Below are 16,484 nucleotides of genomic sequence, written 5' to 3' on the forward strand. Positions count from 1 at the left end.
AAGCCGTCTCATCCCAAAGACTAGACACTCAGTTTGATTTTCCACCCAAAACTGCTACTTACTTAAGTCAACTGAATGAGCAAACATACAATGACAAACACACACATACTCATTTACACAATCACAAACACACATAAACTCATTTACCACTTTGTTAAACCAACTGATTGACCAAACATGAAATCACACACACACACATACACATTCATTTACCACTTACTTAAATCAAATGATTGACCAAACATGCAATCACAAACACACGCACACTGATTTACCACCTGGTTAACCCCTTCACTGCTAGTATGTTTTGTTATAGCCTATGCTGAGAAAATTTTCATAAAAAGAGAAACATGCCAATGATTTTAATTTGCTTATATTTCAAAAAGTACTGAAGATAAGTGCATAAAAGTATATATCAAATGAAAGGAAAATGAACCAAAATTTAGTTTTTAATACTCACATGTTTAAATAATGAGTCAATCTGACACAAAAACTCCATAAAATGTTCATCACAATAAGGTAACACTGGACTTACTGGAATAATGATCAACTAGTTCATTGCAATAAGGTAACACTGGACTTACTGGAATAATGATCAACTAGTTCATCGCAATAAGGTAACACTGGACTTACTGGAATAATGATCAACTAGTTCATCACAATAAAGTAACACCGGACTTACTGGAATAATGATCAACTAGTTCATCGCAATAAGGTAACACTGGACTTACTGGAATAATGATCAACTAGTTCATCACAATAAGGTAACACTGGACTTACTGGAATAATGATCAACTAGTTCATGGCAATAAGGTAACACTGGACTTACTGGAATAATGATCAACAACTTCAAAGATGCTCTGGAATGTGCGTTTGGGGCTGATGTAGTATCCCCCTTTGTCCATCGTCCTCACCCTGTAGTGCTTCACACACGGTTCCCCGGACGTCTTGTCAGCATCCCGAACCGACAGCACGTAAGAGCTTTTGTCTGGAAACAGAACAAAGCTTTCTGGTTCAGTTCCACTTCCTCAAGGAGGCGTCACTGCGTTCAGACTATTCCACACACACACACACACACACACACACACCACACCACACACACACACACACACACCGTAACACACACAAACACACACACACACACCGTAACACACACACCCACACCCACACACCCACACACACACACACACACACACACCCACCCACACACACACACACACACACACACACACACACACCACACCACACCACACACACACACCGTAACACACACAAACACACACACCCACACTCACACACACACACACACACACCGTAACACACACACACACACCCACAAACACCCACACACACCACACACCCACACACACCGTAACACACACACACACACACACACACCCACCCACACACACACACACACTACACTGCAGCTGCTAGGCCGATGCCTGACCAGCAACATAACCGAACACAGTTTTCAGTTTCAGCTCCCAAAGGAGATGTCACTGCGATCAGACAAATCCATATAAGTTACACCATAACTGCTGGGCAGATGCCTAACCAGCAGCATATCCCAACGCGCTTAGTCAGGCCTCGAGTGCATGCATATGTATTTGTGAACTGAGTGCATTTCTTCTATAATTTTGCCAGAGGACAACACTTACGTCGCCATAGGTTCTTTTTCAGTGCGCCAAGTTTATGCTGCACACGGGACCTCAGTTAATTGTCTCATCTGAATGACTAGATGCTCCATTTGATTTTCCAGTCACACTTACATGAAAGGGAAAGAGTGGGATTCGAACCCAGACCCTCACAGACACTGCACTGGCAGATCAACATTTCAACCATTCTGCCACATTCCTCAAACAAACAGTGTTATCATTATCAATATCATCAGTATGTAAGAGCATTTATCTGAAAACTGAAAAAAAAAACCCAACCTGTTATCATAATTACCATCATGGATATTACATTTACACAGCGCTCCAGAGACTAAACACAACATGCTTGCAGGCTGCCTACTGACAGCTGCCTTCAGGTGTGAATCATTTGTTTCCTGTGTCGTTCAGTCAGGCTTTTCAATCAAGCGCACACAATGAAATGTATATTAGAGAGGGTTTTTCTTCAGGATTCTGACAGGCACAGAGCCCTTTAGCTGCCGTGGTTTCTTGGTTGTGTGCTAAGTGCATGCTGCGCACAGGGCCTCGATTTATCATCTCATCCGAATCACCAGCATTCAAAGTAAGTCTTCAGGCTTGTTTGGATCAGCAAAAAATTTTTCCCAATTATTCTGACTATTAAAATAAAGCACACAAAAAAAGCAACAAACCAATATGTCAGTATCTGTCAGTGATTAAATCAATGAATGTCACATTAACTCATGAGCATGATCTTACTCAATTTTTTTTCAATGCGGCAGCAGCATTAATATCATCAGCCAGAAAGTGCCTATCTGCTGAACACAATTTCAAAATATGGATCAATAATCATGTTTCTTACTCTGTGACTAAAACATGATTTCTGGTATCAGAACACACACACACACACACACAAACAAGCTAAGCAGCAACAGCAGCAAAAGCAAATGAACATCAAAACCAACTACCTTCTTTTGATAACCTTTAAACATCCAAACAGCACACCACCTCTCTCTCAATCTCCTACAGACTGTTCAATACTACAGTCTCAGAACACTGACCTTGTGATTCCCGCACAAGAAACGTCCCAATAGTGTTTCCAGGCAACAGCAGCATCTTGTCGGAGTCTTTGCGGTCAAATTCAAACCACCATCTGCAGATGCAGTCAAGTGAACGTGAGAACATTTTTCATTAACTCTTGCTTCTCTCACTCTTTTTTTTTTTTTTTTTTTTTTTAATCAAATAAACAAAATGTTATTATGAAACAGCAGCTACTCAACTGTACAGGAAACCAAATACAGGAAATCAACTCTTCAACTGATGAAGATCAGGTAAGTACCATGAAAAGTCAATTTTCAAAAACAGAACAGTAATGAAGAAAAGATGTGCATAAATCTTTTTTTGTGTATGAACAGTATAGCACTGGAAACTTAAAATTTCCTTCTGATCCAAATGTAGTTCTAGACTTAAGTTTCAAACTGTATCTATTGACACAGACTAAGTGACTACTGTAAGCAAAAGGAATGCCTGGATCAATGGGGAATTACAATCAGCCAGTTATGTTCTTTAATTCTTATCATCCAGTGTTCTTGCAGTTCCGCTAGCGTTATCATTATTATCATTGTCACAGTAACCACTCAGGTTAAAAAGGTTTAAGATCCTATACCTTTTTATAGCCATCAGAGACGGGCACAAGAGCCGAGTGGTTAAAGAGTTGGACTTTCAATCTGAGGGTCTTGGGTTTGAATCTCGGTAATGGCACCATGTAGGCAGCCATACTCCATTTTCAAGGGTGTGCATGCTGGCTAGGTTCTTGTTTCCATAATCCACTGATCATTGACATGGATTACAGGATCTTCAATGTGCAGACGAAGGGGGTTCAGGTCTGCACATATGTTGACATGGGAGTGTGGAAAAATCTCAGCTCTGGCTTAAACCACCAGGTGCACCAAACCAGGAGGATGGGGTGGGGGGGGGGGGGGAGTTAAAAATAGACAGCAATGAGGGGACTCCCAAACCAACACTTACTCCTGTACCTAGGGGAGGAGCTAAAAATAGACACAGCAATGACGGGACTCCCAAACCAACACTTACTCCTGTGCCTAGGGGAAGAGCTAAAAATAGACACAGCAATGAGGGGACTCTCCAACCAACACTTACTCCTGTGCCTAGGGGTGGAGTTAAAATAGACAGCAATGAGGGGACTCCCAAACCAACACTTACTCCTGTGCCTAGGGGAGGAGCTAAAAATAGACACAGCAATGACGGGACTCCCAAACCAACACTTACTCCTGTGCCTAGGGAGGAGCTAAAAATAGACACAGCAATGAGGGGACTCCCAAACCAACACTTACTCCTGTGCCTAGGGGGAGGAGCTAAAAATAGACACAGCAATGACGGGACTCCCAAACCAACACTTACTCCTGTGCCTAGGGGGGAGGAGCTAAAAATAGACATAGCAATGAGGGGACTCCCAAACCAACACTTACTCCTGTGCCTAGGTGGAGTGGGGGGAGGGGGGGGGAAGCAATGAGGGGACTGCTAAACCAACACTTACTCCTGTGCCTAGGGTGGGAGCTAAAAATAGACACAGCAATGAGGGGACTCCCAAACCAACACTTACTCCTGTGCCTAGGGGGGGGGGGGAGCTAAAAATAGACACAGCAATGACGGCACTCCCAAACCAACACTTACTCCTATGCCTAGGGAGGAGCTAAAAATAGACATAGCAATGAGGGGACTCCCAAACCAACACTTACTCCTGTGCCTAGGGGGAGGAGCTAAAAATAGACACAGCAATGAGGGGACTCCCAAACCAACACTTACTCCTGTGCCTAGGGGGGAGCTAAAAATAGACACAGCAATGAGGGGACTCTCCAACCAACACTTACTCCTGTGCCTAGGGGGGAGGGAGTTAAAAATAGACAACAATGAGGGGACTCCCAAACCAACACTTACTCCTGTGCCTAGGGGGAGTGGGGGGGGAGTTAAAAATAGACAACAATGAGGGGACTACTAAACCAACACTTACTCCTGTGCCTAGGGGGGAGGGAGTTAAAAATAGACCGCAATGAGGGGACTCCCAAACCAACACTTACTCCTGTGCCTAGGGGGGGGAGCTAAAAATAGACACAGCAATGACGGCACTCCCAAACCAACACTTACTCCTATGCCTAGGGGGAGGAGCTAAAAATAGACATAGCAATGACGGGACTCCCAAACCAACACTTACTCCTGTGCCTAGGGGGGAGGAGCTAAAAATAGACATAGCAATGAGGGGACTCCCAAACCAACACTTACTCCTGTGCCTAGGGAGGAGCTAAAAACAGACATAGCAATGAGGGGACTCCCAAACCAACACTTACTCCTGTGCCTAGGGAGGAGCTAAAAATAGACATAGCAATGAGGGGACTCCCAAACCAACACTTACTCCTGTGCCTAGGGAGGAGCTAAAAATAGACATAGCAATGAGGGGACTCCCAAACCAACACTTACTCCTGCGCCTAGGGGGAGTGGGGGGGGGAGAGTTAAAAATAGACAGCAAAGAGGGGACTGCTAAACCAAAACTTACTCCTGTGCCTAGGGGGGGAGTTAAAAATAGACAGCAAAGAGGGGACTCCCAAACCAACACTTACTCCTATGCCTAGGGGGAGGAGCTAAAAATAGACATTAATGAGGGGACTCCCAAACCAACACTTACTCCTGTGCCTAGGGGGGTGGGGGGTGGGAGTTAAAAATAGACAGCAATGAGGGGACTCCCAAACCAACACTTACTCCTGCGCCTAGGGGGAGTGGGGGGGGGGAGTTAAAAATAGACTGCAATGAGGGGACTCCCAAACCAACACTTACTCCTGTGCCTAGGGGGGAGGAGCTAAAAATAGACATAGCAATGAGGGGACTCCCAAACCAACACTTACTCCTGTGCCTAGGGGGGAGGAGCTAAAAATAGATATAGCAATGAGGGGACTCCCAAACCAACACTTACTCCTGTGCCTAGGGGGTGGTAGGGGGGTTGGGGGTGGGGGGGAGTTAGAAATAATCGAAGAAAGTGAGAGTTCTCCAGGCCAGCACTTACTCCTGCGCCTGGGGGGAGTTATCGTCCATGCAGACATAGTTGCTGGGGATGTAGCCTCTCTGCTTGGTCTTCACGTGAAGGGCCACCCACCAGTCACAGTTTTGTCTGAAACACGGCATGGGGCGTAAGTACCACCTGGTCAGTCAGTCTGTAACTGGACAGCTCAGTGGGCGAATGGTGAATATGAGATAGATGTGGGAGACTGAGAGAGAGAGAGACAGATAGAGAGAGAGACAGAGAGAAAGAGAGAAAGGAGGGGATAGTATGGGAAGGGATAATGTATACTTGTTGACACAAACACACAAACATTCACTCTATCTTTCTCTCCTTCACTCCATCACACACACACCATCGTACACATACACCCCGTCACACACACATACACATACACACACACACACACACACACACACACACACCCTCACACACACACATACACCGTCACACACACACACACACACACATACCATCACATACATACACTCACACACACACTCACACACACACACACACACACCATAATACACACACACAGAGAGAAATGAACACTTCCAATACACTAAATGCCAGCATAAAACAGCAAATCAATGGCCGTACACTGGAGCAATTCCACATAAAGTTGTATTCTACTATTTCTAGTTATTAACATGTACACATCTACATTTTCTTTATCCTTGTCTAATCTTTTCATTCAGTTAAATCATATGAAAAAATGCAATGCTTCATTTAACTTCAGCATATAAGGCCTGATATGTGTAACTGGTGTGCATGAGTGAAACTTGTATGCTGTGTGTGTGTGTGTGTAGGCATGTACGTGTGTGTGTGTGTGTGTGTGTGTGTGTGTGTGTGCATACAATATACTTACGATTCCTCATCCACCTCCATACATGGGTGTGTGTGTGTGTGTGTGTGTGTGTGTGTGTGCGCGCATACAATATACTTACGATTCCTCATCCACCTCCATGCATGTGTGTGTGTGTGTGTGTGTGTGTGTGTGTGTGTGTGTGTGTGTGCGCATACAATATACTTACGATTCCTCATCCACCTCCATGCATGTGTGTGTGTGTGTGTGTGTGTGTGTGTGCGCATACAATATACTTACGATTCCTCATCCACCTCCATGCATGTGTGTGTGTGTGTGTGTGTGTGTGTGCATACAATATACTTACGATTCCTCATCCACCTCCATACGATCTCCTTTTTTGAAAGACAAGTCATCGTCGCTGATGCCATCAAAGTCGTACAGGGCCCGAACAATTATCGCATCTGAAACAAGAGAGGCAAGGCCTTCAAGACTCACTTGTGATAAATTAAGTCCCCTAGCAATAATTACAGAGTAATTTCCCTTTTTTACTATCTGCACCAAAACGTTTGCAAAATAAATAAAAATTCCATGCTTAGCAAAAGAAGTTCCTGTTTGAACAAAAAATGATAATAATGACTCCTCTTGTTGTTGGGTCAGAATAAGAGGTCAGAGTGCCAAGTTTACAGAATACAAAAAATATAAATATAACAGTAAATGCAGTTTGCATATAATTAGGCTTCTTTTTTTTTCTTTTTTTTGGTGCCCATCCCAGAGTGCAATATTGTTTTAAACAAGATGACTGGAAAGAACTGAATTTTTCCTATTTTTATGCCAAATTTGGTGTCAACTGACAAAGTATTTGCAGAGAAAATGTCTCTCCGGAACATATGGATACATATTTTGTCACCATGTAAACACAAAAACGGAAAGTGAAAAAAAAAAAATTATAATTTTTTTTTTTTTACAAGAAAATGGTTTAAGGGAGCTACTTCAAATCTCTCATATAGCAAGATCAGTATTCATGCAACATGGGAAAAAAATATTCATAGTTTCCCTTTCTCTAATCTAAAACGAATTTTTGATAACATGACCGTGTTAAAATTACGGAGTTATCTCCCTTACAGTATGTTTTCAGACAAAAGTAAGTGCAAATAGGTGCATGCACCAGAGGGTTAATATCTGAAAGCTTACATCATAAACAATGGACCAGGTAAGAATACATACTGGAAAGATGTGACTGTGAAGTCAGCTATGTTTAATTCTAACGATTGCGATCGCGCCTTAATTTTAGCCCGATCGCCCAATCAAGCCACATAATTATGCGACCTGGTTGAAGACATAATTAGACAAACAACAAGGACGCCAAAGAATCAATAGACAGATAGAAAATACGAAAAAAGACTTAGCCGTATGCAGTGCACAGGAACAGGTGTCGAGATGGCTGCCAGAAAAAGAGGGCGCTAGCCAGGGGGACAAAGGGGAGGTTACCTACTAAAGTACTTCCAGGAGGTTATCGGCTGTAGTACTTTCGTTTTCTCTGCATAGGCGGATAGTAGTTTGCACAGGGCCGGAATGTCAGACCCCTGCCGGAGTCTGCACTAGTTGGGTCATGGTAAAGTATGTGTGATTAAATCTAAAATTTAAGCATGGTATTGGTAATGGTTTAACATTTCTCAACTCAAAACAAGCAACTCTTTTGACTGCTTTCAAGAATGTGATGCATTGGGCACAGGAACTGCCATTTAAGAATCTATAATGATTCATTTATAGTAGTGCTTCCTATTTCAGAAAATGTGTTTCTTAACATATATGTGTTATTTTAGTTTACTGAGTGATTAATCAACCTGCTATGCTTTATAAGTTTATTATTTTCAAGTTTTCATTCCAATAAATAGGCGGATAGTAGTTTGCACAGGACAGGAATGTCAGACCCCTGCCGGAGTCTGCACTAGTTGGGTCACGGTTAAGTATGTGTAATTAAAATATGTTTTACTTTTTATCTTTCGGTGGGCCATTCAGGAGTGTGCTGGAGGAGTGTTGTGTGAGTGATGAGTCTTTGGATGCACACATAACTTGCTGTTAGATTAATCAACTGTGATATATACTGATGAGCCTTTGGATGCACACATAATTTCCAATCAGATTAACAAAAATGTGATGCACTGATTAGCCTTTGGATGCACACATAATTTCCAATCGGACTAACAAAAATGTTATGCACTGACGAGCCTTTGGATGTACGCAAAATTTTCAGTCAGATTAACAAAGACATGATTTGTGTATTTGTGTATTTGTATTTCTTTTTATCACAACAGATTTCTCTGTGTGAAATTCGGGCTGCTCTCCCCAGGGAGAGTGCGTCGCTACACTACAGCACCACCCATTTTTTTATATTTTTTCCTGCATGCAGTTTTATTTGTTTTTCCTATCGATGTGGATTTTTTTACAGAATTTTGCCAGGAACAACCCTTTTATTGCCGTGGGTTCTTTTACGTGCGCTAAGTGCATGCTGCACACGTGACCTCGGTTTATCGTCTCATCCGAATGACTAGCGTCCAGACCACCACTGAAGGTCTAGTGGAGGGGGAGAAAATATCGGCGGCTGAGCCGTGATTCGAACCAGCGCGCTCAGATTCTCTCTCGCTCCCTAGGCGGACGCGTTACCTCTAGGCCATCACTCCATGATGTATCAATTGACATGTCCTTGGATGCTCACATGAATTCTAATCAGATTAAATAACAAAGGTGTGTTGTACTGCACTGACCTCAGCTCAGCGGCCTCACCTTTCTTTGCAGGCACAGTGGGCAGCGGCCTGGCCACCTCTACCTGCACACCAGAGGGGCTGACGATGCCAGGTGAAGATGGACTGGGGTTGCCGTTCACCTCTGCTGCAGACGGGAGATGCTCATTCCTCCTCCTGCTGTGATCTGCTTCAAGGCAGTTTCCCATCTTCCTGTGGTTGTTGCAGCTTGACTGCAGTCACTTAGTGCATCACCTGGAAATGGTCAGTTATCATGACTGCATTACCTAAATGGTCAGTTATCATGATTGCATTATATGAAACGGTCAGTTATGACTGCATTACCTGGATTCGGTCAGCTATCATGGAACTGCATCACCTGGAAACGGTCAATTATCGTGATTGCATCACCTGGAAATGGTCAGTTGTTATGATTGCATTACCTGGAAACAGTCAGTTATCATGACTGCATTACCTGGAAACGGTCAGTTATCATGGCTGCATCACCTGGAAACGGTCAGTTATCATGATTGCATTACCTGGAAACGGTCAGTTATCATGGCTGCATTACCTGGAAACGGTCAGTTATCATGGCTGCATCACCTGGAAACGGTCAGTTATCATGATTGCATTACCTGGAAACAGTCAGTTATCATGACTGCATTACCTGGAAACGGTCAGTTATCATGGCTGCATCACCTGGAAACGGTCAGTTATCATGATTGCATTACCTGGAAACAGTCAGTTATCATGACTGCATTACCTGGAAATGGTCAGTTATCATGGCTGCATCACCTGGAAACGGTCAGTTATCATGATTGCATTACCTGGAAACGGTCAGTTATCATGACTGAAATGGTCAGTTATGATTGCATTACCTGGATATGGTCAGTTATGATTGCATTACCTGGAAATGGTCAGTTATCATGGAATTGCATCACCTGGAAATGGTCAGTTATCATGATTGCATTAACTGGAAACGGTCAGTTATCATTAAAATGCATCTCCTGGACATATTTATATGGTAAGTCATGATTAAATAATTGCATGTACTGGAAATTCAAACACTTGATTGTTGGCCGCCGTTCTTTCTCTGTCTCTGGACCTTGCAACTGGAATGAACTTCCTCTTTCACTTCGTCAAGTCTCCACACTCACCTCTTTCAAGTCTGGCCTTAAAACCCATCTCTTTCCAAAATAGCCTCCCTTGCCTGCCTTTTCCTTGTCTTTAGTTTCTACAGTTTTAGAGTTATGCATGAGTGTGAATGACTGGTGCGAAAGCGCTTTGATTTGTCTCTGCACAAGATTCAGCGCTATATAAATACCATTATTATTATTATTAAATGGTCAGTCAGCAAACAGAACAGTCAAAGATAGTGAAATAATTCTTCATCATGCCCAAAATAGCTTGGTAATCTGATGGAAAAAAACAACAACAACAAAAATTCAAAACCTTTGTTTTTCGTTTGTTTTGCTTGAAGTGTTTCGCATCATACTTTGAAGAGTCTTACTCTCACAAATCAAAGTTGTATAAAGTTTCCTGTTTAAATTGTTGTAAGATTGCACATGATTGAAAATGACTCCCAATTTAAAGAGTCTGGTTAGGATCTTACTTTAATCTAAATCTTTGTTGCATGTTTTTCTTTTTACTACAAAGTCTTAACTCTCTCCATACGAACGGCGAAAGAGATGACATTAACAGCGTTTCATCCCAATTACCATCATCAAAATATTGCAAGCGGAACGCTCTTATACTGAAGAGGTGAATGTTGACAAAGAATACCACAGTTCTGACGACGGAAGCTAAAGGTTGGGTCATTCAGACATCCACTGGACATCCGAGGGGTCTGTGTAGAGGAGAAAAGAGGACTGGCTGTACTGAGAGAGTTAATGCATTGGTTTTCAACCAAAGATGAAAAATTTTCAAAACAAACGTTTTAGACTTTTACCTGGAAACTGTGATGTAGGCAATTGTTCTGACCAAACAGATAATTTTTATCACAAGGTTGATGAAGAGGCTCTATCACTTTCTGTTAACATCGTTCAGTGTCTGCATGTGTACAAAATTTAAGGTGATGATATATATATCTTAGAATTTTATAAGCATCGGGTTATTCATTGCGAATGCAGAGTCACCACACTGTCCTTATCTTGTTTTATATATAAACGTATAAAAGCTTTCTTGTAATTTGTTTAAAGTGATCTCTGTCCTTATGATTTCTAGAACCACTGCCCCACTTCTGCCATGTCCCCACCCCTACCTCTCTCTCTCTCTCTCTCTCTCTCTCTCTCACACACACACACACACACTGTAAATGTTTAGTTGTATGTGTTTTGCACACAAACACACACACACACACACACACACACACACACACACATTGTACACATTTTTTGTACACACACACACACACACACACACATTGTACACATGTTTTGTACACACACACACACACACACACACACACACACACACACACACACACACACGCTAATCCCACACACGCATGAAGGAAGAGCAGAAACACGCAGACAGTATCACCTAACAAAAAGGAAAACATATCTGGTCATCAGATCCCCACTTCCTTGCTGTCAGCAGGGGAAAACCTGAAAACAAGGCAACACTGTGTCAGGTGTCATGAATACCAATCATACCTCCTGCAGCTCACTGGAAGCAAAGGAAAACCTGAAGACAAAGCAACACTGTGTCAGGTGTCATGAGTACCAAATATACCCCCTGCAGCTCACTGGAAGCAAAGGAAAACCTGAAGACAAAGCAACACTGTGTCAGGTGTCATGAGTACCAAATATACCCCCTGCAGCTCACTGCAAGCAAAGGAAAACCTGAATACAAGGCAACACTGTGTCAGGTGTCATGAGTACCAAATATACCCCCTGCAGCTCACTGGGCTGTATGCCCTCAACGTGACAAACACGTCAGGAGACATCACATTTTTTTTTCCCGTTTTAATCATGATGATGATCATTGTTATTTTACATTATGATTATCATTATCATCAGTAGTAGTAGCAGTAGTAGTAGTAATAGTACTAGTAGTATCATCATCATTACTGCTGTTATCATTAATATTTATTATCACTATCATTATTATCATTATTATCATCATTATCATCATCACCTTTTAAATATTATCTACTATTATTATTATCATTACTACTATCAATATTATTATTGGTACTTCTATATATAGTACAGCTCTATCTTTTGTCACAAATCAAACTGTAAATAGTACACTTTACACTTATTTGTACAACAGGCTGCCTACCTGAATTTCCTGTGTCATTCGGTCAGGTTTCTGTCATGGGCATACATACACAAATATATAATTATCATTGACTGATAATTTTTTTTCTCCCTCGGACATGTATAAAAAAAACAAAAACAACAAAACTTCCAGGCCTTTAGTGAGCAGAAGAAACATACAAGCACACAGATGGAGAAGTGTGTGTGTGTGTGTGTGTGTGTGTGTGTGTGTGTGCGCGCGTGTGTGTGTGTGTGTGTGTGTGTGTGTGTGTGTGTGTGTGTGTGTGCGCACGCGCGCGCGCGCTCACGCGTGCGTGTGTCTGTGTGTGTGTGTGTGTGTTTGTGCGAGCGTGTGTGTGCACACGTGGGAATGCATACACACCAACCTGTGTGTACGTGGGCAAATCAAAGCTCACTTGAAGGACATAGTACACAATGCTACAGTCTACGTCACGTTTGAAGCCCCTCCTGCTAAGTTTCACACACCGGCCCTGCACGAATGGTTTTTTTGTTGTTGTTTTTTTCACATACCCAGAAGGGAACGGCTGCTGTTTGAGCAGGCTGGGCAGGACCGCCTTTCACAGTGAGCACAAGCAGGAAGTTTGTTTTAAAACCTTCTTTCTATACAGACCTGTATAGGTAAGATCTATAGGTTCTTTGAAAAGCTTTCATCTGTGCACGCATTTTCCTTACGCAGAAATATGAATGTGCCCAATGGAAGTCTTCATTCCATTCAATATTTACAGAAATCTAAACAGTTGATATTTGATTATCTATCTGATCTCTCTATTGCTGTCATGACTGATATCAACTGATATATATATATATATATATATAAGAGACTGGATGTTTGCTAAGTATCAAGCCCAGTACAAACCCTGCCATGCATGTAGCCATTATTATGATCTCTCCTTCTTCCCCTCAACCCCTCAATTATAATATGTTTATGGATACTATACATAGCAAGAAAGAGAACTTTTCAAAGTGTATCAAGGTGCATACATAGTCCACGCACACACAGACACGCACACACTGACACAGACACATACACACACACAACACACACACACACACATATGCACAAGCACAATTTGGTAATTTCCTTTTCTTAATAGACTTGACCTGTTACACCACAATTTCTAGGATTATGCACAAGAAGAACAACACTACAATGATTACCTGTTCTGGACAGTGAACCATAACACCCCTAAATTACCAGGTAGTTAAAATGATCCGCCAAGTTTGGAGAAGGTTTACTTGTGAAAACTACCATAATACTAGATATAACTTATATTCATCATTTTAAAGCAACAGTTTAATTTTTCTTTTCTCAGTTTCAAACAAGCCTTTTTTTTTTTTTGCTTATCTCTTAATATTATCAAGTTTTATTAATGTTTGTCATCAATACAACAAATCAGAATTCCATTCCTGTTGAATTAACAGAACAAAGTTTGAAGGTGAAAAGAAAAATTTGATATTGCGACTCTGTGTTTGTCACTGACAGTTACACAAACAAACCCAACACTTACTGAACATTTAACTTTTAAGTCTAAAACAGGACTTGAGATGAAATAACTTTATTTCTCAGAGAGATTTTTGTTAAAGAAAAAAATCTCACACAGCTGTTCGAGCCTTTATTTTCAGTCTTTTCATCCAACTTTTTTTTTTTTTTTTTAAAGCACAATTTGAAAGAGGAAAGACACTGTGAAAAAAAAAGATCGTCTTAAATTAGGTCTTATTCTGGTAGGCTATGTGGCTGTGTACACTTGTGTGTGTATATATATATATATATGTGTGTGTGTGTGTGTGTGTGTGTGTGTGTACATCTGCACATGTATTTGTGTGAAAACATGTGTGCATTCAACTTTCAAGTGCGCAAGTATGGAGTGTGTGTGTCTGCGTGGAGATAAGAAAGGAGGTGTGCATGCCCCTGTCTGTCTTTGAGATCCAACAGCAGATGTGTGTGCCTGATTGCCTGTGTGTATTACGCACATCTTTGTGCACATACATAATTTGCACAGACAGCAATAAATACAATGTGTATGTCTGACCAAATGAGTGCTTGCTTGCATACGTACTAATGTATACCTCAATACCTGTCTGCAATATAGTATGCATGTTTCATACTTGACTAGTTGATATAAAAATCAATCAAAGTACATAATGTGCAGTTGTGTCATGATCAGTTTATTTGTGTGTTCACTGTCTTGAGAATGTGGGCATGCGGAAGGTATTTCTTCATGCATGCATTCACACAAGCAATGCAGTGAGGAGATTTGCAGACCCTGTGCATACAAGCGTAATAATTTAGATGTGTGTGTCTTTGAATATTACAAGGGCATAATTATAATGTCTTCTTCTTCCTTCTGGTGAACACTTTCATCAAAGATTACTTCACACTTATGGAGGGGACAATGGAGATAGACAAAAACAAAGAAAACATTTGCTGTTCAGATTTGGTGCTGAAATGTCTCTACCAAGGGTGCAAATGCTATACTGTCTAGGAGCACATTCCACTCTGGGATGGTCCTTGGAAAGGAGTATTTGCAGTCCTCAGTTCTGCATGAGGGGGTATGGCAGGACTGGGAGTTGGTGTGGTGGGCTCGATGTCTCCCAAGAACAGGGGATGGAGTGTACTGGCAATCTACTGAGATCAGTTTGTTGTGGAACTTGTAGAAGTTTGTAAGGCGTGCCTTTAGTTTTGTCTTCAACACTGCAGTGTTTGCCATTCCAGGTTGGCCAGCATGTCGTCAACACTGGAGGTTCTTCTGTACCTTTGGCACATGCACCTTGCAGCTCAATGTTGGGACAGTCTCCAAACTCACGATATGTTTGTCGTTATGTGGGTCCCAAACGGAGCATGCATATATTCTAGGACCGGTCGAATGAAAGTCTTGTAACCATGTAAGCCTTGTCCTTCACTCCCTTTGCATTAATCTTCAGGGTCCTCCTGAGAAAGTCCAGGGTCCTGCTTGCTCAGTTAGTGAATGTGGATGTGGGGATCCCTGCTGCCAGGGTGAGGCCAAGGTACTAACTTCGTGGTGGTAACCTTCTGCAGTGGCTGGTTGTTAAGAACGTCTGTTCTTATGTATGTCCTCTTACGGAGTCATGCCTGGTCACTCTGAGGACTTGACACTTGCCAGGATGAAACTCATGTTCCAGCTACCTTCGTGTGTGTGTGTGTGTGTGTGTGTGTGTGTATGTATGTATGTATGTATGTATGTATGTGTGTGTGTGTGTGTGTGTGTGTGTGTGTGTGTTGTGTGTGTGTGTGTATGTATGTGTGTGTGTATGTGTGTGTATGTGTGTGTGTGTGTGTGTGTGTTTGTGTGTGTGTGTCACTGTGTGTGTGTGCAAGCTCCAGTGCTATATGTGTATGTGTGTGCACTTAATTCAGGATTCTTTTTCTTTTAAATTATATTTCTTCCACATCTTTCAGTTTTTGACTCACTTCTGTAAACAAAGTGAGTCTATGTTTTAATCCGGTGTTTGGTTGTGTGTGTGTGTGTGTGTGTGTGTGTGTGTGTGTGTGTGTGTGTGTCTGTGGTAAACTTTAACATTGCCATTTTCTCTGGAAATACTTTGTCTGCCAATACCAAAATTGGCTTAAACATAGTATGAAAAATTTCTTCACAGTCATACCAATAACAGGTTGTAGGTCTCCCAAATTAATCTGTATTTCCGAATCATTAACGATTTATTTCGTTGAGATGTGTTCCGAAATCTGAAAATTCTGAAAACCGCTTTCCACTGACTTTGGCCGACTGGAAGGTAGGTTGCGTTTGACTAGAAGATGATATGACCTCGTGTTTCACAATTAAAACTAAAAGGAAAGAAACACAAATTCTGGTCTGAACACCTATAGTGATACTAACTATACCATTGATGTGTTTACTGCATATATAAATATTCTAAAGTGGACACTGAATTAACTGGAATGAACATAAAAGACGAATTGATCATTTC

General features: G+C 41.7%; 1 protein-coding gene across 1 annotated transcript in view; it reads right to left on the reverse strand.

Annotated features, from left to right (window-relative positions):
- Positions 1 to 16,484, reverse strand: part of LOC143294702 (tyrosine-protein kinase Yes-like) — a 35,702-nt gene that overhangs the window by 17,819 nt on the left and 1,399 nt on the right. Inside the window, exons 2-6 of the mRNA XM_076606108.1 lie at positions 9,299 to 9,510; positions 6,879 to 6,975; positions 5,710 to 5,814; positions 2,696 to 2,787; positions 830 to 988 (exon numbers count right to left, since the gene is read on the reverse strand). Of these exons, the coding sequence (XP_076462223.1) occupies positions 830 to 988; positions 2,696 to 2,787; positions 5,710 to 5,814; positions 6,879 to 6,975; positions 9,299 to 9,464 (619 nt within the window). The 5' untranslated portion in view covers positions 9,465 to 9,510. The remainder of the gene's footprint in view (positions 1 to 829; positions 989 to 2,695; positions 2,788 to 5,709; positions 5,815 to 6,878; positions 6,976 to 9,298; positions 9,511 to 16,484) is intronic.

This window comes from Babylonia areolata, chromosome 20 (assembly GCF_041734735.1).
Source record: "Babylonia areolata isolate BAREFJ2019XMU chromosome 20, ASM4173473v1, whole genome shotgun sequence".
NCBI lineage: Eukaryota > Metazoa > Mollusca > Gastropoda > Neogastropoda > Buccinidae > Babylonia > Babylonia areolata.